Raw genomic sequence first — 21,492 nt, forward strand, 5'->3', positions numbered from 1 at the left:
GGAATCACCACCACTACCCAGCAGCTGGGACCCCACCAGCCACTCCCAGAAAGAGGCCTTTGCCAACCAAACCGGGCTTTGAAGCAGAAAGTAACGTACTGTTCTTCCAGTACTTTCTCATGATTCCACCTTCCCCTCCCCTCTTAAGTCCCCTGAGAGGAGGCTTATATACATTACTACCATCCTTCAGAATCCATTAGCTTTTTCCCATTAACTTTTGAAATGAGTTTGACTAAAGGGTCCTCCCTGAGCTGCTGAGAGTTCCAAGGCATCTAATCACATTTAAGGTCCCTAAATAAATAAATAAAACCCAACCCATGGCATTTGCAGCAGCTATGACTTGCCTGCTTCAGGAAAGAGCCTATGATGATAAGATGTTAGAACAAAGAGCAGACACTCTGCCATTTGTGTCCTATCTTTCACAGCAGTTCCTGGATGATGTGAAGCTGGTCAGTTGTCTGAGCTGCCTATTGGTATCTGCACCCCGGGGTGGATGGTACAACTCCATGTGTGTAAATCCTCATGATTCTGCTCAGGGCTTCCAGCCAGCTCCCACCCTGAGGTGGGAATGGGGAGGAGGTCAGGGCTCTGAGCAGGGACCCTCCGGAAACTCCCACCCACCCAGCCCCCTTCTCATTCCCGACAAGACAGTTAACATGTCCAGCCATGTGTCTGGTCTCCCAGCCCTGCGATAATTATTATTCTGCAGTTGTAGCCATTTTCATTTTTCAATTATCTTGAGCAAAGCAGGGTAGTAATATTTATACACTGGCTTTCCATTCAGAAAGGACCAGCAACCAAAATAATAAGAGAAGGATTCTCTCCAAGGTTTCCAGACCTTCCCGTTAAATACTGCGATGCAATCTGAAACGCTTTTTCTGTCTCACTTAATGTAATCATGGGAGAAATGAGAAATAAAATGTATGTTCAAGAGATAGTCCTCAGTTACTGCCATCCCAGCCGCACAGCTCTGCGAGCAGAGGCCAGCTGTGAGATTCAGATTTACGAGAGGGGTTACCTTTCAATTCAGGCTGTTTCCTATGCCCTGACCTTCACACATGATTAGAGATAGAATGTCCATCATTGCAAAGACAAAGTAGATCAGCCAGCGATAAAAAGTACCTTAAACACAAAGGGAAGAAAGTCCATGGCACTTCATGGCAGCCTTAGATCTGGACTCTCTGCTTTCTCCATCAGGCTGCAGTACCCCCTTCCAGAATATAAGCTCCTTGAGGGCGGGGGCTGCCTCCCCCTCCTGGGTTCACTCCCGTATCCCTGCACATGAAACTGTGGTACCTGGCACCCAGGGAGTGCTTGCTAAGTATTTGTTATCAAACCGACCAAGTTGGCTGGGAAGTCACTAGATTTTTAGTTGCTGCCTAACATTACCACAGAATTAGCAGCTTCAAGCAGCATCCATTTATCATTTCATGGTTCCGTAGATTTGACTGGGTTCTCTGCCCAGGTGCACACGACGCCAAAATCAAGGTGTCAGCTGGACCGAGCTGGCTCTGTCCTGAGGTTCTGGCACCCTCCCTTGCAAGCTCCTTCACATTGTCAGCAGGATCCAGTTGTGGTTGTGGGCAGAGGTTCCGAGGTCCCCACTGCCTTGGTGGCTGACCCATCTTTGCTCCCAGAGGTACCCACATTCGCTCTCATATGGCCCTCTTCTATCCTTACAGCCAACAGAGGCACACCTGGTTCTTCTCATGTTTTGAATTTCTGATTTTCCCTTCTGCCCCCAGCAAGAGAAAACACCTGTTTTTAAGAATCCGTGTGACTGAATTAGGCCCACAAGGACACTGTCTCTATCTTAAGGTCAGCTGGTTAGTACCCTTGCTAACAGAATCAGTTTTGCCCCATGACATCCAGGATCACAGGACTAACCAAGGGGTCAGGAGGGCCATCTAGGATATTCCACTTACCGCACTCAGTAAGTTTCTTTTCTTATTAAGGACACCCATCAGGAGCTCACACTTGTGTGTTCTTATTATTTTGGTGATTGAAAAAAAGTTTCCATTGTGCATTGTGGTGGGAATGTACTCTGATGGTAGAAATAAACCAATCCCAGAGCATCCATCCTGCATGCTTTCAAGGACCCCCTCTCTGCAGGGAAGTTTGAGGAGGACCCTGCCATTTGACTGGGTAGCTTATGACAGTTGCAGCGATCATTCCCAAGGGACCTAAAAACGTGCGGCCTTCTTCAGCCTGTCACTCCCCATGATGGTATGATTTAGTTCAGCATCAGAAATCTCTGAGTGAGTGCATTTCTGTCTCTTCCACCTGGCTAATTCAGGCAAAGTTTTCTCACCCACCAGAGCTCTGCTTGCTTCAAGTTGCAATGACCTGAGAGGCACACATTGTTCTAGAATGTTACCTGTTAGAGTATTTGAGAAATCTGGGGCCAGCCTAAAGATGACTCTTGCCTTGTGACCAAAGTCACACAGCAGCAAATCAGAATTTCCCATTTGTGTCTATCACCCATAAACCCAGATCCTGGCACAAAGCAGGTATGTGCTAGGCACTAAATAACTGTTGAATGTCCACAGTAAAGCTTATTTTAGACATAGCCTAGGCAGTTCTAGCAGCTCCGTCCCCTACCTATTAGTTTTACTAGCATCATCCTTTTATAATCATCCAGAGATACCTGAAGCATCAGGTATAAAGCAACTGTATTATCTGAAACGTGAGCCCACTGCAGTATGCTTGAATGCCATATGCTGGGAACAAGCCTGGTGTTTAACCAGTCTGGCCACTTCATCATAAGCCAACAGCTATGAACCAGACAATCCTTTAAGTCACTTCCAGTCTTAAAAATGTGTTTATAAATATTATGTCTAAATGCATTGAGGAAGTTTATTATTTACAAGAAGCCTGTAACAAATATCCTGGAAGAAAGGAAAATCACTATATTCATTTTCTATTGCCTCATAACAAATTACCACAAACTCAGTGACTTAAAGGGCCTCCCAGGTGGCTCAGATGGTAAAGAATCTGCCTGCAATGCAGGAGACCCAGGTTCAATCACTGGGTCGGGAAGATCCCCCTGGAGAAAGGAATGGCAACCCTCTCCAATATTCTTGTCTGAAGAATTCCACGGACAGAGGAGCCTGGTGGACTACAGTCCATAGGGTCGCAAAGAGTCAGACACAACTGAGCAACTAACACTTTCACTTTACTTTCAGTGACTTAGAAGCATTCATTCATCGTCCCATGGTGTCCATGGATCAGGAGTCAGGGCACAATTTATCTGGGTCCCAATTTATCTGGAGTCAGCATCTCCCAAGGCTGTGGTCAAGTTGTCAGCCAGGCTTCGTTCTGTTTTATTTTTTAATCGTGCATTAGGAATGATGTTTCCTCGGCTTTTAAAAAACTTAATTGGAGGCTAATTACTTTACAATATTGTGGTGGTTTTTGCCATATATTCACAAGAATCAGCCATGGGTGTACATGTGTTCCCCATCCAGACCCTCCCTCCCACCTCCCTCCCCATCCCATCCCTCAGGGTCATCCCAGTGCACCAGCCCTGAGCACCCAGTCTCATGCATCAAACCTGGACTGGCAATCTGTTTCACATATGATAATCTTTTCTGGAGCTTGGGGTCCTTTTCTAAGAGCATGTGGTTGTTGGCAGAAATTCAGTTGTTTGTGTTTGTAAAACTCGGGCTCCATTCCTTGCTGGCTGAAGCCAGGAGCTTAACACTTTCAGCCCCATGAAACCCCCTGGAACTCCTTGCCACATGGCCCTCTCAAAACATGGCAGTTTACATCTCTGAGGCTATCTGGAGCAACTTCCTCTCCAGTCTGCTGAAATGGAATCTTCTGTATAATACAATCAATCAAGGGAGTGGCAGTCTTTTAGCTTTTGCCATATCCTGCTTGCTGGAAACAAGACACAGATTCTAGAAGAGGTGATTGTACAAGGGAGTAACTCACTGGGGAACACTTTTAGCGTATGTCCACAACACCCAGAAGCCCCTAATCTGATGGGTCGGGAGAGTTGTAAGCATGTCCTAATGTCTGAATTTGCTTAAAGGTAAAGGGCTTTAGTCAGTGGGATTAAAGTCGCATTCCTTCTTCTGTGGTCCTCCAAGTCTGATTGAAAGCTCCACATCAAAGTAAATAAGTGATAAATGAAGCCCCTGATGTCATAAACATATCAATTCACATGCCTCATCTAAGCAGCAGCTAAAAGGCAGTTGGTGAATCTCACACTATTTAATGTAAGAGGTAAAATCATAGAGTGAGGGAGGGGTGGAGAGAAGTCTAGAGGAACCAAGTGAGGAGGAGAGGTTCTGAGGGAGGAGCCAGGCTCTGGGGGCAGCTTCTTCATGGAAGCACCATGTGGTCCTTGCCTGCAAAGTTGGCTCTCGACTGGGGACACTTCTCCCTTCAGGGACATCTAGCCATCTCTGGAGACATTTTGGGTTGTCATGACTGTGGTGGGGTGGAGAGTACTACTGATGATAGGTTAGTACATAGAGGCCAGGGATGCTGCTAACTACCGTGCAATGCACAGGACAGACTTCACACAGAGACTTACCCAGCCCAAACTATCAGTAGGACCAAGGTTGGGACATTCTGCTATAAGTCCCCCAGGCTTGCCTGACCAGCGCCAAGTACCTTCCGAAAGAATATACTGAAGTCACTCACTGCCCTCACTCGTCACCTCCCATGGGCAGGAGTAAGGCATGACGGTGCTCCCCAAGGGCCAGGGGTCTCCTTGTGATGAGCGAGTGCCCTAACTTGTTCTGTGACCAGAGCACGCACTGCCTCTGGTGGCCAGATGGTAGCTCCCGCCTGTAGCTACCTGCCCTCCTGCGCGCTGGAGAAAGCTGCTGGCTTTAGTTACCTGAGAGGGAAAATGAAAGGATGAGACACTCAACCCTGAGTAGAGACAGGAGTGTTGAAGTTAGGAACAGTGACAGTAGCTACCATCGGATCTCTGGGAATTTCTGAACAGTGCCCAGTGAGCAGCCAGCTAGCCGTCCTCTTTCCCCGCAAGTTAGAATGAGGCTGTTGATTTAAACACTCATGACTTAGCCACCTAGGATTTTATAATTCTGGGCAAACCTCTGGATTTGTTTTGGTTTCCAGGTGGAGCCTAATACCAAAGTGTTTCCAGCCGTCTTCCTGCAGCCCACAAGCACCTCTCTGTTTCAGTTTGAACTTGGGAAGCTGAAGGTATTTATCTGTCCCTTGTCTAGTGGTATATATAAGAAGATGCACAGGCCATTAAGGGGAGAAGCTCAGGCATGAGGAAACCAGGAAATCTGTGACCTCCTGCTTCTCAAATGCGCCCCCCAACCCCCCACCCCCCCGCAAAACCTCTACACGTCCATGTGAAATTCATGCCGCAGAACATAGGTTCCCACTTTCCCCTTCTCCCACTTCTTTTGGGTGCCAAAAGGATTAATGGATGCTCGTATAACCCATCATGTCAGGTCTTTATTAGCGATGGAAAAGCCCTCATTGGTCCCTGGATGCATTTGTCTCTCTTTAATGTACGGCTCACTTTAATGTACGGCTCACTGTTGTTTATCGTGGGGCGGGTGGCTTGTCCAGTCACTGAGCATCTCTGTGTTGCATGCATCTGACACCTTTCTGCCTTGCCCCAGAATGCCATGCCTCTGTCGGCAGCCATATTTAAGAGCGAAGAGAAGAACCCCGTCCCGCAGTGCCCGCCGCGGCTGGATGTCCAAACTATCCAGCCTGTGCTCTGGAGCCGCATGCCCAGCAGCTTCCTGAAGGTGGAGACGGAGAGGGTGAGCGAGCGCCATGGCTGGGTGGTGCAGTGCCTGGAGCCCCTACAGATGATGGCGCTCCACATCCCGGAAGAAAACAGGTAGTAGAGGGGCCCATGGAGGAAGGGGAGGAGTCAGGAGCTGGGCGGGGGGCGGGGGTGGAGTCAGGGAGGCAGGACCCCTCAAGCCGCGCGGGAAGGGGGAGCATCCTCATTGGCCAGGGTCCAGGGTGGTTGCTGATTGCCCCAAGCGTGAGTTTCTCTTTTCTTTCCCTGCCCCACTTTAATTATTCACTCAAAAACAGGAGCAGGATATTCACAATGATGTGCCAGCCATGGGGCTTTCACTGTAGCTCTGAGTTCTGCACTCAGAGACATTTCCATACCTTAAATTTTAAAAGGCATACTCCAGGAATCTGTTATGATGGCAACACTGGGAAGAATGAGGCAAGCCTAGATTGCTCAGAGAACCAAGAAGCAGGCTTCTGGCCCCCTCCTCATTAAGAGGTGCTCCTGTTTTATGGCCTGGGTTCAGTTCCAGTGCTGCCATTTGCTGTCTGTGGCTCTTGAGTGATCTACTGATAGACCCCAGGCTTCAGTCTCCTCATCAATACAGTGAGATCAATGGTCACTCAGTGGATTGCTGGGAGGGAAGAAAGGAAGTTGTATAGATAAAATCGAGTTCAGTTTCAGTTCAGTTCAGTCACTCAGTCGTGTCGGACTCTGCGACCCCATGGACTGCAGCACACCAGGCCTCCCTATCCATCAGCAACTCCCAGAGCTTACTCAAACTCATGTCCATTGAGTCCGTGATGCCATCCAACCATCTCATCCTCTGTTGTCCCCTTCTCCTCCTACCTTCAATCTTTCCCAGCATCAGGGTCTTTTCAAATGAGTTAGCTCTTCGCATCAGGTGGCCAAAGGATTGGAGTTTCAGCTTCAGCATCAGTCCTTCCAGTGAATATTCAGGACTGATCTCCTTTAGATGGACTGGTTGGATCTCCTTGCAGTCCAAGGGACTCTCAAGAGTCTTCTCCTACACCACAGTTCAAAAGCTTCTATTCTTAGGGGTTCAACTTTCTTTATAGCCCAACTCTCATATCCATACATGACTACTGGAAAAACCATAGCTTTGACTAGATGGACAAAGGTCGTCAAAGTAATGCCTCTGCTTTTTAACATGTTGTCTAGGTTTGTCATAGCTTTTCCTCCAAAGAGCAAGCATCTTTTAATTTCATGGCTGCAATCACCATCTGCAGTGATTTTGGAGCCCAAAACAATAAAGTCTGACACTGTTTCTACTGTTTCCCCATCTACTTGCCATGAAGTGATGGGACTGGATGCCATGATCTTAGTTTTCTGAATGTTGAGCTTTAAGCCAACTTTTTCACTCTCCTCTTTCACTTTCATCAAGAGGCTTTTTAGTTCCTCTTCACTTTCTGCCATAAGGGTGGTGATATCTGCATATCTGAGGTTATTGATATTTCTCCTGGCAATCTTGATTCCAGCCTGTGCTTCATCTAGCCTAGCATTTCTCATGATGTCCTCTGCATATAAGTTAAATAAGCAGGATGATAATATACAGCCTTTCCCTATTTGGAACCAGTCTGTTGTTCCATGTCCAGCTCTGTTGCTTCCTGACATGCATATAGATTTCTTAAGAGGCAGGTCAGGTGGTCTGGTATTCCCATCTCTTTGAGAATTTTCCACAGTTTGTTGTGATCCACACAGTCAAAGGCTTTGGCATAGTCAATAAAACAGAAATAGATGTTTTTCTGGAGCTCTCTTGCTTTTTCAATGATGCAACAGATGTTGGCAATTTGATCGCTGGTTCCTCTGCCTTTTCTAAAACCAGCTTGAACATCTGGAAGTTCACGGTTAACGTACTGTTGAAGCCTGGCTTGGAGAATTTTGACCATTACTTTACTAGTGTGTGAGATGAGTGAGTTCAGTGTGCTGCTGCTGCTGCTAAGTCACTTCGGTTGTGTCCGACTCTGTGCGACCCCATAGACGGCAGCCCACCAGGCTTCTCCATCCCTGGGATTCTCCAGGCAAGAACACTGGAGTGGGTTGCCATTTCCTTCTCCAGTGCATGAAAGTGAAAAGTGAAAGTAAAGTTGTTCAGTCATGTCCGACTCCTAGTCGGACCACAGCCTACCAGGCTCCTCCGTCCATGGGATTTTCCAGGCAAGAGTACTGGAGTGGGGTGCCATTGCCTTCTCTGTGAGTTCAGTTTATGGACATAGAATTAAGTAAGTTTTACTTTTGTGAATGTTATTATCCCTTGATCACTTGGACAGAAAAAAAAAATGGAGGGCAGAGCTACATTGACATCTGTGTAGCTCCCATTTAGGTATTCCACTGGGTGATGGACAGCAGCAGCAGCACACACACGTGTAAGGAAGGAGCAGAAAGGAGGAGCCCTGCCAAGTAAGCTAATTGCAAAGGGTCCCCAGATTCTCAGTGAGAAACAAGACAAAATGGAAAAATCAAAGCAGAGATCAGAGCCCATGCCCTGGGCCTTCACACCAATACACAGCTAAAGATCGCTACAGTCAGGATGGAGAAAGTGAATTGACAACACCAACTCACCTCAGGTTGGAAAGTGTTTCCTCTCTGGACAAGAGTGCAGGCATATGTTTATTTTCAGGAAAGGGAAAGCCCTATGGCTGATGGTAAATTAGAGTTTATGTAGATGAGGCAGATGGTAGATTGATGGAGTGCTTTAGCTACATCTTCTTCAAGGGCAGAGGATGTCCTTGAGCCTACAAATAAGAAGACAGAGTCACCTGGCATGGACCTGAAAGTTCTCCGTATTGAGGTTTGGACGTTTGCCTAATGATGAGGACTTGCATGTTTGGTAAGCTAGTGTCTTCTTTAAGTCTTTCAGACTTTTGGGACCCTTAGAGTAAGAAACAGTGGTTTATCAGGAGCTGGGATATGGACCGAAACTGCGAGAGGAATAATAGCCTGTAAGACTCTATCTGCTCTGCCTTCCTTGGGTTGCATGAAATCCAGGGATTCCCAGAGTGAGCGCTCTGCTGAATCCTGGCACGCGGATTCGCGTGGAGGAAGTTCACATTCCCTCCGCCTGGAGCAGCTGATTGCCTGTCTCTTCCTCAGGTGTGTGGACATCCTGGAGCTCTGCGAGCAGGAGGACCTCATGCGGTTCCATTACCACACGCTGAGACTCTACAGCGCCCTGTGCGCCCTGGGAAACAGCCGGGTGGCCTACGCCCTGTGCAGCCACGTGGACCTGTCCCAGCTCTTCTATGCCATTGACAACAAGTACCTCCCTGGCCTCCTGCGCTCAGGCTTCTATGACCTGCTCATCAGCATCCACCTGGCCAGCGCTAAGGAGAGGAAGCTGATGATGAAGAATGAGTACATCATCCCCATCACCAGCGCCACCAGGAAAATCCGCCTGTACCCAGATGAGTCCAAGAGGCATGGGCTTCCTGGGGTGGGCCCGAGAACGTGCCTCAAGCCAGGGTTCAGGTTCTCCACCCCCTGCTTCATCACCACCAACGAGGAGCACCAGAAGCAGAGCCCCGAGATTCCCTTGGAGCTTCTCAAGACGAAGGCGCTGGGCATGCTGACGGAGGCAGTGCAGTGCAGCGGGGCTCACATCCGGGACCCTGTCGGGGGGTCCGTGGAGTTCCAGTTTGTGCCTGTGCTGAAGCTCATCGGAACCCTGCTGGTCATGGGGGTGTTCGATGACGATGACGTTCGGCAGATCCTCCTCCTCATCGACCCCTCTGTGTTTGGGGAGCACAGTGGGGAGACGGAGGAGGGAGCAGAGAAGGAGGAGGTGACGCAGGTGGAGGAGAAGGCTGTGGAGGCTGGGGAAAAGGCCAGCAGGGAAGCTCCCATCAAAGGCTTGTTGCAGACCCGATTACCGGAGTCCGTCAAGCTGCAGGTAACCCGGGGCAGCCAGCATCCTGCCCTTGGAAAGAACTAGGGAGGGAGACAGGGCAGCCTGGTGATGAGGTGTGCACGGTGGACATGGGCCTGAACGTGGAGTGGGGCAGAGATGCTGAGGGAGGGCACCCCCTGGTCCTGCTTGTTTCTAAGCTGGAAGGTACTCTCTGAAAGTGAAAGTGTTAGCTGCTCAGTCGTGTCCAACTCTTTGCGACCCTATGGACTGTAGCCCGCCAGGCTCCTTTCTCCATGGGATTTCCCAGGCAAGAATAGTGGAGTGGGTTGCCATTCCCTTCTCCAGGGGTTCTTTCTGACCCAGGGATCAAACCCATGTCTTCTGCATTGCAGGCAGATTCTTTAATGTCTGAGCTACCAAGTCTCCCTAAACCAAAATGAGAATACCAGCCCTCATCAATAAGGCACATGCTTTAGAATTGTTTTTCTGGTACCAGTGATAGATTTTCCCTGATCTTATCTCCGACTCCTTGGGACTAAAGAGTTTATTGGTGAGATCATCTAGAGACAGGGAGGAGCCTTTGGCTGTGGAATTGACCAAAGGAGCTGGCTTATAGGATGACTGCCCTCATCACCTACTCTCATGCACTGCCATACCCTGATCACCAGGCTGATGTGGGCCTGTTATACTGGCATTCAAAGAAAAAGCCATCTGAGCTAAGAGTCCTGCTCACTTAGAGTTTCCCCCTTGGCATCACCTGAGGAACCTCAGTATTTCTTAAAACATAGTCTTACTAGACATGAGCCAACGTCAGTGATGTACTGAGGATGATGGTGATTTTGTCTTTTCAGCACTGAGAAAAGAGAAATGAAAAGAAATAGAGGAGAAATTGACATAGTGCTGTAAATCAATTGTACTTCAATAACATTTTTAAAAAGTAAAAAAAAAAGAAAAAGAAAAATGGAGGAGAGGAGTTTGTCTTAGTGGAGTGAGCCTGGTCCAGGCATTCCTGGATTTTAATTCCTGCTCCTCAGCCACTTACTAGCTAAATAAATTTGCCAAGTTAGTAGCCCATCAGTCTTAGCTTTATGATTTGTAAAACGTGGATGGTGATATAATAAAACAATATTAAAATGTTTTTATAAAATATAATTTTAAATATATTTAGCATAAAATATTAAAAAGTAATCTGCAGTTAAGTTCTCTAATCCAATGTGATGGTGGTTATTTCATCAAAGCATTAGATATAGAGCAGAACCATAACAAATTTCACATATGTACCTTAAATATTTTATTAAACCATATAAATGTGCTATTCAGATGGAGGGCCAAGACCTTTTCTTTAATGTGAGTTCCTGACTGGCACATAGAATCCTCTCCTCCATGGATATTACCTGTCATGCACCGTCTATGATTGCCAGTCTGGGGTCTTTAAGGTACAGAGAGGTCTAGAGGTAATTGAAAGCAAGCTGAGTGCAAAATGCTTCTGGATTTTTATGATTTTCCTAATTTTTTATACTTGTCTAACACTTAATTTTAGCATTTTTTTTAAACTTGCCTTTCTCAGATGTTCCCTAGTCACTCAACTTAGTTTTCCTATTTTATTGACCCATGTGACTTTAAATGGTAGTTACAGTCACAAGGAGAACGGGTGTAAGAGATGGGTCCCAGTTTACCTGGTGGGAGCAGAGGCTGTCCTGGGTGATGGCACCCCACCCCAGGGGCCTTGTCTGTGCCCAGATACACTGAGGGTGCTCCTTAATCATGTGTGTGGTGTTAAGTGGAGATGGGTGAATAGAACTTCTGCTTTAGTAAAAATCAGGAAAATACACATAAAGTATGGCAAGTGCCTGGCACAGTGTCTGGCAGATAGCTGGTGCTCAGTAAGCTACAGATGTTGTTTTTCTTATTAGTATAAATTCTAGTATCATAAGATTAGCTATAACAATCCCGATAAATTGATCAAACAGTGCCGATAAGCAAAAGCAATGAAAGACTCAGAAACCAAAGACTCACTTTCCCATCATCCAGAACCAGAAGACGTCAGGAAAGAGACTCAGTCCTCAGATGTACTGTTTGGAGGTGGTCTCTGTACTGAGCTGAGAGCCGTGGGAGAGCACTCTCCTACATGCTGTTCTCTGTCTCCACAGGCAGACCTGCTCTATGTCTGATGAGCTCATTTTCCTATTGTGGTTGTGGTCTCAGCAGTGAAGAACTAGGCTCCAGGTTCAAATACTAATCCAGAGTCGTCCAGTAATAGCCAACTTGGATTCCAGTAATAGCTCTGTGGTTCCTGTGTAACACTGGGCAAGTTGCTTAAATCGTCTAAGCCTCAGTGTTACCATCTGTAGATTGGGAATGATCATTGCATCCCCAGTGGACATGAAATGTTGTTCTGTTCTCACGTGTGTACACTTTTACAGATGTGTGAGCTGCTCAGCTACCTCTGTGACTGTGAGCTGCAGCACCGGGTGGAGGCCATTGTGGCCTTCGGCGACATCTATGTCTCCAAGCTCCAGGAAAATCAGAAGTTCCGCTACAACGAGCTCATGCAGGCCCTGAACATGTCTGCGGCCCTGACCGCCCGGAAGACCAGGGAGTTCCGCTCGCCCCCACAGGAACAGGTGAGAACCTTCCGGTCTGTTCCTAGGGAAGAACTGCACCCTCTGGAGCAGGGTACACACAGCCTTTATGTGAAAGGGGGTGGGCAGCCATGAGATCTAAGGGAGATGCAAAGACCTCAGCCAGCACCAGCAGACAGGTAGTCCTGGGCTGAGGAGCTGATGAGCATCTCCAGCCGTCATGGATGGGAAGATAACCTTCTGAAAACGCATGGGGAGGGGGCCAGGCTTTCTCCCATCCTGCCATCCCACATGCCAGGGTGTCTGTCAGTAAGGCAAAGGCCAGATCACATCATATCACTAGATCAGCATCCTGTTTCACCCTTTAGAAGAATTTTTGTCCAGTCCATCCAAAAGCCACTTCTCTCCATCAGAGAGCAGCAGAATATGGTCAGCATTTCCTGACTCGTGAGGGCGGGCACACAGTCTTTTTCACCCGAGGGCCCAAACCTCTCACCCAGTTACCGAGACCCCCTGGAATCCCCCCCAACTCCAGTTCCAGGAAGCCTGGAGAGCAGATGTTGGGTGAGGGAGTCCCTTCTGTGATGTTCTGTCTCCATTCTCTGTGGTCCCCACCTCAGCCTCACTCAGATAGAAAGGTTGCTTGGAAAAGAATGAAAATCCTGAGAAACTTGCAGATAACAGAGGGACATCTTGTAAAATAATAGTTTCCAGTCGTCCCTGCTGCTCAGCTGCTCACATATATCCTGTAGGCCGTTCCCTCCTGTAGGCAAGGCTCCCTCAGCGTTCAAGAGAGAAGATAGATCTTTCAGGGAAGAAATTCATTTTCTGTCTCTGAAACCAAATCTTTGGATCTTATACATATTTGATAAGAAGCCTATCCATAAATTGTTGTCAGTATAATTACCACCACTTTATATTAACGACTCCACCACAATTTGGTCCAATTACTTTCCTAAAACCTGTTTTATAGGCTACAGATATTTATACTGGCTTAAAAAGGAACCGCCTCTCTGGGCTTTTTAAGATTCCTTTGAATGATACTGGCCTTGATAAAGAGCAGATGGAGCTTCACAACCCTTTGCTAGAGGCAAAATGAGAGGCCCTGTGGATGGATGGGAGCAGATACTTTGTGCTGTGCTAAGGAAAACGGAGTGAGTGTGTAGTGAGCGAAGTGCAGTGAATTATTCTTGAAGGCTTTACAAATGTTGTCAGGCTGCTTTCAGACTGGCAACAGGTGTGAACATTCCGTGTTTCGGCTGGGCAGATGCTGACTCACATTTGTGAAAAATGGGATGGCAGATGATGTGGTGATTAAAACACCGGTGTTGGCTTCAGAACCTGGCTGCCATTCCGGCTCTGCCATCACTCATGGTATAGTCTTGCGCATATTACTTCTCTCTGTCTCAATGTCTTCAGGCTGCAAAATGCAGATAATGTTTGTGAAAATCCCATGAGATAATTCACTTAGATCGCTTGGCAGGAAACCAGCCACGTAGTAAACATTCTATAAGTAGGAAGAGCTGTCATCAGTCTTAGTGTCAGAGGTATTTGCATTTGCCTCATGCCGTGTTAGCTCAGTTGGTAAAGAATCTGCCTGCAGTGCTGTAGACCCAGGTTCAATCCCTGGGTGGGGAAGATCCCCTGGAGAAGGAAATGACAACCCACTCCAGTATTCTTGCCTGGAAAATCCCATGGATAGAGGAGCCTGGCGGGCTACAGTCCATGGGGTTGCAAAGAATCAGACACGACTTAGTGACTAAACCATGTTCTATGACCTTCTGTCAGTGAGCCAGTGACTAGAGTTTACACATGTTTTCTGGCATCTCCTCAGCTCAACCAGGACTGCATTGTCCATCTGACATTACCTTTATCAACACAGCTCATGATCCTGGCTCCTGGAAGAACCCTTTCACTCTGGCTGCATTCTGCCTCCTTACCTTCTCTTCCGCCATCATCAGGGCCCACCATCACTTCCTCCTCTAACCTTGTAGGCAGTCCTCTGAACAATCATTTCAGATCCCTCTCAGAAGTCTGTCTCTCAAGAACTTCTTTCCTTATATGTTAGACCAGTGATTCTTGAACAGACATCAGAAGCCCTGGAAGACTTAATAAAACACAGATTGCTGGTCCCACCTCTAGAGTTTCTAATTCAGTAGGTCTTGGGTAAGTCCTGAGAATTTGCATGTTTAGCAAGTTTTCAGGTGATGCTGAGGTGTCCAGAAATGAAATAAAAGAAGGGACACTCTTACCAAACTCAGTGGTCTCCTTTGCCACCCCTCCCAGAGTATTCATTTCTAGAATAAACTACCATAGAAATTTCTAAATGATTAAGAATTTAATAAAGGATTTGGAGGATTTCAATCAATTTTAGGTCATAGGAATGCAAGATCACTTGGAAAATAGGATATATAGGAATTTAGAATTTTAAAATAGTGATATGATTACCTCACTCTTTAACTTTTGAGAATAAAATAGAGATTTTCAGCCCTATATCCATTCACTGTTTAAAAAGATGAAATAGAAACATACTTGGGGGTGTAACTAAGTACAAAGGTAGGTAAAGCTAGGATTAGTCCAGTGATTGTTGGCAAATTATCCAAGCATAGTCAGCAAGCCTTTCACTTTGAAAAGGACTTCATTAGAGGGTATGACCTGCAAAAGAAAATTCAGCTCACTCCCATTTTTAGTTATGCCCTGAGGGCTCCCACTTGCTTCCTAAGTGTTCCACTAAAAGGAGAATCTTTCAGTAAAGAAATTAACTTTCTGATTCTTGGAACCAGATCCTGAGATCTTATTTTAATGAACAGCTCATTGATATATGTTGCTGATATAGTTACCATAATTCAACCAATTTTACCATCATGAAACAACTACAAAAATGATGTTTCCAACCTGTTTTATGCATATTATACAAACAGTATGTCTACTTTCAAAAAATTATTTGCAGTAGAAGCTTTGAATAAGGATCTTCCTAACAATATTAAATAAGGTTCATAGTTTAATAAAAGATATTATAAATGTTTTCACCTAGAAATCCCAAACAAAGGGAGAAAATACCCCTTTGCCTCGTGTTTGAGTTACCCTATATGATATAGTAAAATGGATAAGATTACCTCTGGTTATTTTTGCTTACTTATTTATGGCTGCAGTGGTTCTTTGTTGCTGTGCATGGGCTTTCTCTCTAGTTGTGGTGAGTGGAGGCTACTCTCTAGTTGGGGTTCACACACTTCTCATTACAATCGCTTCTCTTGTGTGGAACACAGACTCTTAGCACAAGGGCATCAGTAGATGCAGGTTCAGTAGTTGCATCTCACGGGCTTAGATGTTCCACAGAGTGTGGAATCTTCCCAACCAGGAATTGAACCTGTGTCCTCTTTATTGGTAGGTGGATTCTTAACCTCTGGCCCACCAGGGAAGTTCTACCTCTAGTTATTACTTCAGTGCCTCCAGATATTTACTAACCAGAGTCATGGGTCTGTGGAAGAATTTAGACATCTAGGAATATGAGTGTTAGCTTTATTTTTACCAAATTTTCATTAATTTCTAATAGCACTTCTTTCAATTATTGATGGAGACAGCAAAGCAAATACTTGACTTTGTCACCCACAGAGGTTGTATATTTTTTCATATTGGTATCACAGTGGTTCTAATACTTGGTAATATCATTTACATTCATCACTGGTTCAAGATCACAGTGGGTATGAGGGCTGCCCCTAGATCTTTTTGTCTAATGAATTAATAAATAAGTATAAATGTTACTATATCACAAATATGTTTTTTATGATCTTGATAATTAGATTTCATTATAACTGTTTCTCTTTGTAATCCCTTACATTTTATTTTAGGTATTTAAAATATTAATTTGAGAAAAATATCCATGGGTTTCACCAGACTGTCCAAATAGTACGTGCATGCTTGGTAACTAAATTGTGTCTGATTCTTTGCAACCCCCACAGACTATAGTTTGCCAGGCTTCTCTGTCTATGAAATTTTCCAGGCAAGAATACTGGAGTAGGTTGCCATTTTCTATCCCAAGGGATCTTCCCAACACAGGAATTGAACCTGCATCTCTTGCATCTCTTAAATTGGCAGGCAGATTCTCTTCCAATGAATCACTGGGGAAGTCACGGTAGTCCATGGCACAGAAACAGTGAAGCACCTCTGACATAAATTTGTGCAGGAAAGGATGATAAGCTGGCTGCAAAACATAAAACTGACATGTCAAAAAAATTCTATAAACACAATTTAAAGATCACTAAAAACTGGGAAATGTATTTGGAATTGCAACCCCATGGACTCTAGCCTACCTACAGTAGGCTCCTCCATCCATGGGATTTTTCAGGCAAGAGTACTGTAGTGGATTGCCATTTCCTTCTCCAGGAATATATATTACCAAGAGATAATAATCTATAGAGATGTGCAAAGCACTTGCCAATTAATTTTTAAAAGATAATCACACAATAGAAAAGTGGAGGAAGAACATGGATGGGAAATTCATAAATGATGAGATGAAAACAGTCCTTCAGAGTAAAAAAAACAGTTCAACCTCACCAATTAAATGCAAATTAAAGCAATAGGGATATGACACTTTTTACTCATTAGATAGGAAGATATTTGAAAATATGTTAACTCTCATTACTGTAATGGAGTTGGCAAAGTAATACACACTCTTGTATAAATTTGGTAATATTGCAAACTGTTGTGAGTTTTCTGGAGAGCAATCTGGCAATTCATATCAAAAGCCATTAAAATGTACAAACCTTTTGATCCAGGCATTTCGCCTCTATGAGTTTATCCTAAAAAAATAAACAGAAATGTGAACAAAAATTAAGTGAAAGGAAATTCAAACCAACTTTATTTACAGGGATGAAAAAAATGAAAGCAACTGAGATATTTCAGAGTAGATCATTAATTTTACATACATTTTATATAAATTGCTGTTCATCCTTGTGATGAAATGCAGTGCACCTGTAAGAGATCAGGTTAAGAACATTTTTATTTTTTTTATTTTTTTTCAGCTAAATGATTTTATATTTTTTCCATTTATTTTTACTAGTTGGAGGCTAATTACTTTACAATATTGTAGTGGTTTTTGTCATACATTGACATGAATCAGCCATGGATTTACATGTATTCCCCATCAAATGCTTGAGATAAATTAAGTTGAAAAATTGAGTTTCAAAAAAGTCAAGTTAGATTCTAATCTCAATCTGCCTACATAGAGATATTAACTAACATATTAACAGCAGCTATCTAGTGGGGAGATCTCAGTAAATTTTCTTCTTTGGCTAATCAAATTCTGTATTACCTTTATAGTCAGAAAAAAGTAAAAGCTACTTTTATTTTTTTAGCAACTCACAGTTTATGGCTTTATTTCATTAGTGTATTATTTACATCTTTGTATTCTCATGACCCATCTCTCCAAAGATCATTTAAGATCCTTTAAGATCATCATAAGATTATTATGCATGCCTTGAATGCATGACTTTCTTCTCAGAGTCATGCGTTCCTTCTTTTTTTTTTTTTTTTTTTTTTTCATTTATATTAGTTGGAGGCTAGTTACTTTACAATATTGTAGTGGTTTTTGCCATACATTGATATGAATCAGCCATGGATTTACATGTGTTCCCCATCCTGAACCCCCCTCCCACGTCCCTCCCCATCCCATCCCTTTGGATCATCCCAGTGCACCAGCCCTGAGCACTTGTCTCATGCATCCAACCTGGACTGGTGATCTGTTTCACACTTGAGAATATACATGTTTCAATGCTGTTCTCTCAGATCATCCCACCCTCACTTTCTCCCATAGAGTCCAAAAGTCTGTTCTATATATCTGTGTCTCTTTTTCTGTCTTGCATATAGGGTTATCGTTACCATCTTTCTAAATTCCATATATATGCATTAGTATACTGTATTGGTGTTTTTCTTTCTGGCTTACTTCACTCTGTATAATGGGCTCTGGTTTCATCCACCTCATTAGAACGGATTCAAATGAATTCTTTTTAATGGCTGAGTAGTATTCCATTGTGTATATGTACCACAGCTTTCTTATCCATTCGTCTGCTGATGGCCATCTAGGTTGCGTCCATGTCCTGGCTATTATAAACAGTGCTGCGATGAACATTGGGATACACGTGTCTCTTTTAGATCTGGTTTCCTCGGTGTGTATACCCAGGAGTGGGATTGCTGGGTCATATGGCAGTTCTATTTCCATTTTTTTAAGGAAACTCCACACTCTTCTCCATAGCGGCTGTACTAGTTTGCATTCCCATCAACAGTGTAAGAGGGTTCCCTTTTCTCCACACCCTCTCCAGCATTTATTGCTTGTAGACTTTTGGATAGCAGCCATTCTGACTGGTGTGTAATGATACCTCATTATGGTTTTGATTTGCATTTCTCTGATAATGAGTGATGTTGAGCATCTTTTCATATGTTTGTTAGCCATCTGTATGTCTTCTTTGGAGAAATGTCTGTTGAGATCTTTGGCCCATTTTTTGATTGGGTCATTTATTTTTCTGGAATTGAGCTGCAGGAGTTGCTTGTATATTTTTGAGATTAATTTTTGTTGCTTCATTTGCTATTATTGTCTCCCATTCTGAAGGCTGTCTTTTCACCTTGCTTATAGTTTCCTTCGTTGTACAAAAGCTTTTAAGTTTAATTAGGTCCCATTTGTTTATTTGTGCTTTTATTTCCAATATTCTGGGAGGTGGGTCATAGAGGATCTTGCTGTGATTTATGTCGGAGAGTGTTTTGCCTATGTTCTCCTCTAGGAGTTTTATAGTTTCTGGTCTTACATTTAGATCTTTAATCCATTTTGAGTTTATTTTTGTGTATGGTGTTAGAAAGTGTTCTAGTTTCATTCTTTTACAAGTGGTTGACCAGTTTTCCTGGCACCACTTGTTAAAGAGGTTGTCTTTTTTTCCATTGTATATTCTTGCCTCCTTTGTCGAAGATAAGGTGTCCATAGGTATGTGGATTTATCTCTGGGCTTTCTATTCTGTTCCATTGATCTATATTTCTGTCTTTGTGCCAGTACCGTACTGTCTTGATGACTGTGGCTTTGTAGTAGAGCCTGAAGTCAGGCAGGTTGATTCCTCCAGCTCCATTCTTCTTTCTCAAGATTGCTTTGGCTATTCGAGGTTTTTTGTATTTCCATACAAACTGTGAAATTATTTGTTCTAGTTCTGTGAAAAATACCCTTGGTAGCTTGATAGGGATTGCATTGAATCTATAGATTGCTTTGGGTAGTATAGTCATTTTCACAATATTGATTCTTCCAATCCATGAACGCGGTACATTTCTCCATCTATTCGTATCCTCATTGATTTCTTTCATCAGTGTTTTATAGTTTTCTATATATAAGTCTTTTGTTTCTTTAGGTAGATATACTCCTAAGTATTTTATTCTTTTTGTTGCAATGGTGAATGGTATTGTTTCCTTAATTTCTCTTTCTGTCTTCTCATTGTTAGTGTATAGGAATGCAAGGGATTTCTGTGTGTTAATTTTATATCCTGCAACTTTACTATATTCATTGATTAGCTCTAATAATTTTCTGGTAGAGTCTTTAGGGTTTTCTATGTAGAGGATCACGTCATCTGCAAACAGTAAGAGTTTTACTTCTTCTTTTCCTATCTGGATTCCTTTTACTTCTTTTTCTGCTCTGATTGCTGTGGCCAAAACTTCCAAAACTATGTTGAATAATCATAGTGAGAGTGGGCACCCTTGCCTTGTTCCTGACTTTAGGGGAAATACTTTCAATTTTTCACCATTGAGGATAATGTTTGCTGTGGGTTTGTCATATAGAGCATTTATTATGTTGAGGTATGTTCCTTCTATTCCTGCTTTCTGGAGAGTTTTTATCATAAATGGGTGTTGAATTTTGTCAAAGGCTTTCTCTGCATCTTTTGAGATAATCATATGGTTTTTATCTTTCAATTTGTTAATGTGGTGTATTACATTTATTGATTGGCATTCTTAAAGGCAGGGATTAGAGCCATAGTCACCATAATGGTTATTCCGAAGAAGGAGGGCAGAGACAGTATTTTGGTGATGTAAAGCAATATTGCTAGAATATTTTCTTTTCCTTTTTTTGCTTTTGTAGTGGTGTTTCCCTCCCCAGTTGTTGAGGTTTGGTTAACACAGAACATTGTATAGCTTAAGGTGTACAACCATAATCACTTGATATCTGTCTATGCTGTAGAAGGATCATCACAGTAATTTTAATCAACACCTATCACCTCACATAGTTATGAATTATTTTTCTTATGATGAAAACTTTTAAGATCTATTCTCACAGAGGGAGAAGGAGAGAGCAGGACAAACTGAGAAAGTCGCACTACTACCTGTAAACTAGATAAGGATGAGATGGTCAGATGGCATCACCGACTCAATGGGCATGAGTGTGAGCAAACTCCAAGAGATAGTAAAAGACAGGGAAGCCTGGCGTGCTGCAGTCCATGGGGTCACAGTCAGACACGACCTAGCAACTGAACAGCAAGGAATCAGAGTGAGAGAAAAACTTTGTGCTGAGTATATTTTGTACTTATTTTTTAACTATGTGTATATTGCCTAATTAAATTAATAATAACTAATAGGAAAAATAAAATAGATAGCTAGTGGGAAGCTGCTGTGTAACACATGGAGCTCAGCTCAGTGCCCTGTGGTGACCTAGAGGTGTGGGGTGGCGGTGGGGGTGAGGAGGGAGGAAGGCTCAAGAGAAGGGGGACATATGTGTACTTACGGCTGATTCTTCTTGTTTTGCAGCAGAAACCAGCACAACATTGTAAAGTAATTATACTCCAATTAAAAATTTAGAAAATATCTACTGTCTTAGCAGTTTTCATGCACAGTGTTGTTACATTACAGCCGCAGACTTACTCATCTCATAACCGGAAGTTTGTGCACTTTAAAAAAAATTTTATTTTTAATTTTTTTAATGAAGTATGGTTGATTTACAGTGTTTCAGGACTTTGAACATTTACAGTGTTTAACAGCAAAGTGATTCAGTTATAAAAAGCTATTTTTAAATGTTGGCTGTCTTTACACACACACCAAAAAAAAAAAAAATCGAGTTAAATAAAGTTTGCAAAGAATGTTAGGTATCTAAGGTTGGATCTGGGTTCTTTAGACAAGACATTAAGAACCAACTAGCCATTCTTTTTCATCCCTCCAAGATCAACATGCTTCTTAACTTTCAACTGGGGGAAAACTGCCCATGCCCAGAAGAGATCCGGGAAGAGCTGTATGACTTCCACGAGGACCTTCTCCTTCACTGTGGTGAGCTTTCA

General features: G+C 43.6%; 1 protein-coding gene across 1 annotated transcript in view; it reads left to right on the forward strand.

Moving 5' to 3' along the window:
* RYR3 (ryanodine receptor 3) overlaps window positions 1–21,492 on the forward strand; it is a 379,117-nt gene that overhangs the window by 193,996 nt on the left and 163,629 nt on the right. The window contains exons 32-36 of the mRNA XM_061158246.1: window positions 5,098–5,184; window positions 5,619–5,845; window positions 8,867–9,662; window positions 12,044–12,244; window positions 21,379–21,481. Of these exons, the coding sequence (XP_061014229.1) occupies window positions 5,098–5,184; window positions 5,619–5,845; window positions 8,867–9,662; window positions 12,044–12,244; window positions 21,379–21,481 (1,414 nt within the window). The remainder of the gene's footprint in view (window positions 1–5,097; window positions 5,185–5,618; window positions 5,846–8,866; window positions 9,663–12,043; window positions 12,245–21,378; window positions 21,482–21,492) is intronic.

This window comes from Dama dama, chromosome 12 (assembly GCF_033118175.1).
Source record: "Dama dama isolate Ldn47 chromosome 12, ASM3311817v1, whole genome shotgun sequence".
Classification (NCBI taxonomy): Eukaryota; Metazoa; Chordata; class Mammalia; order Artiodactyla; family Cervidae; genus Dama; species Dama dama.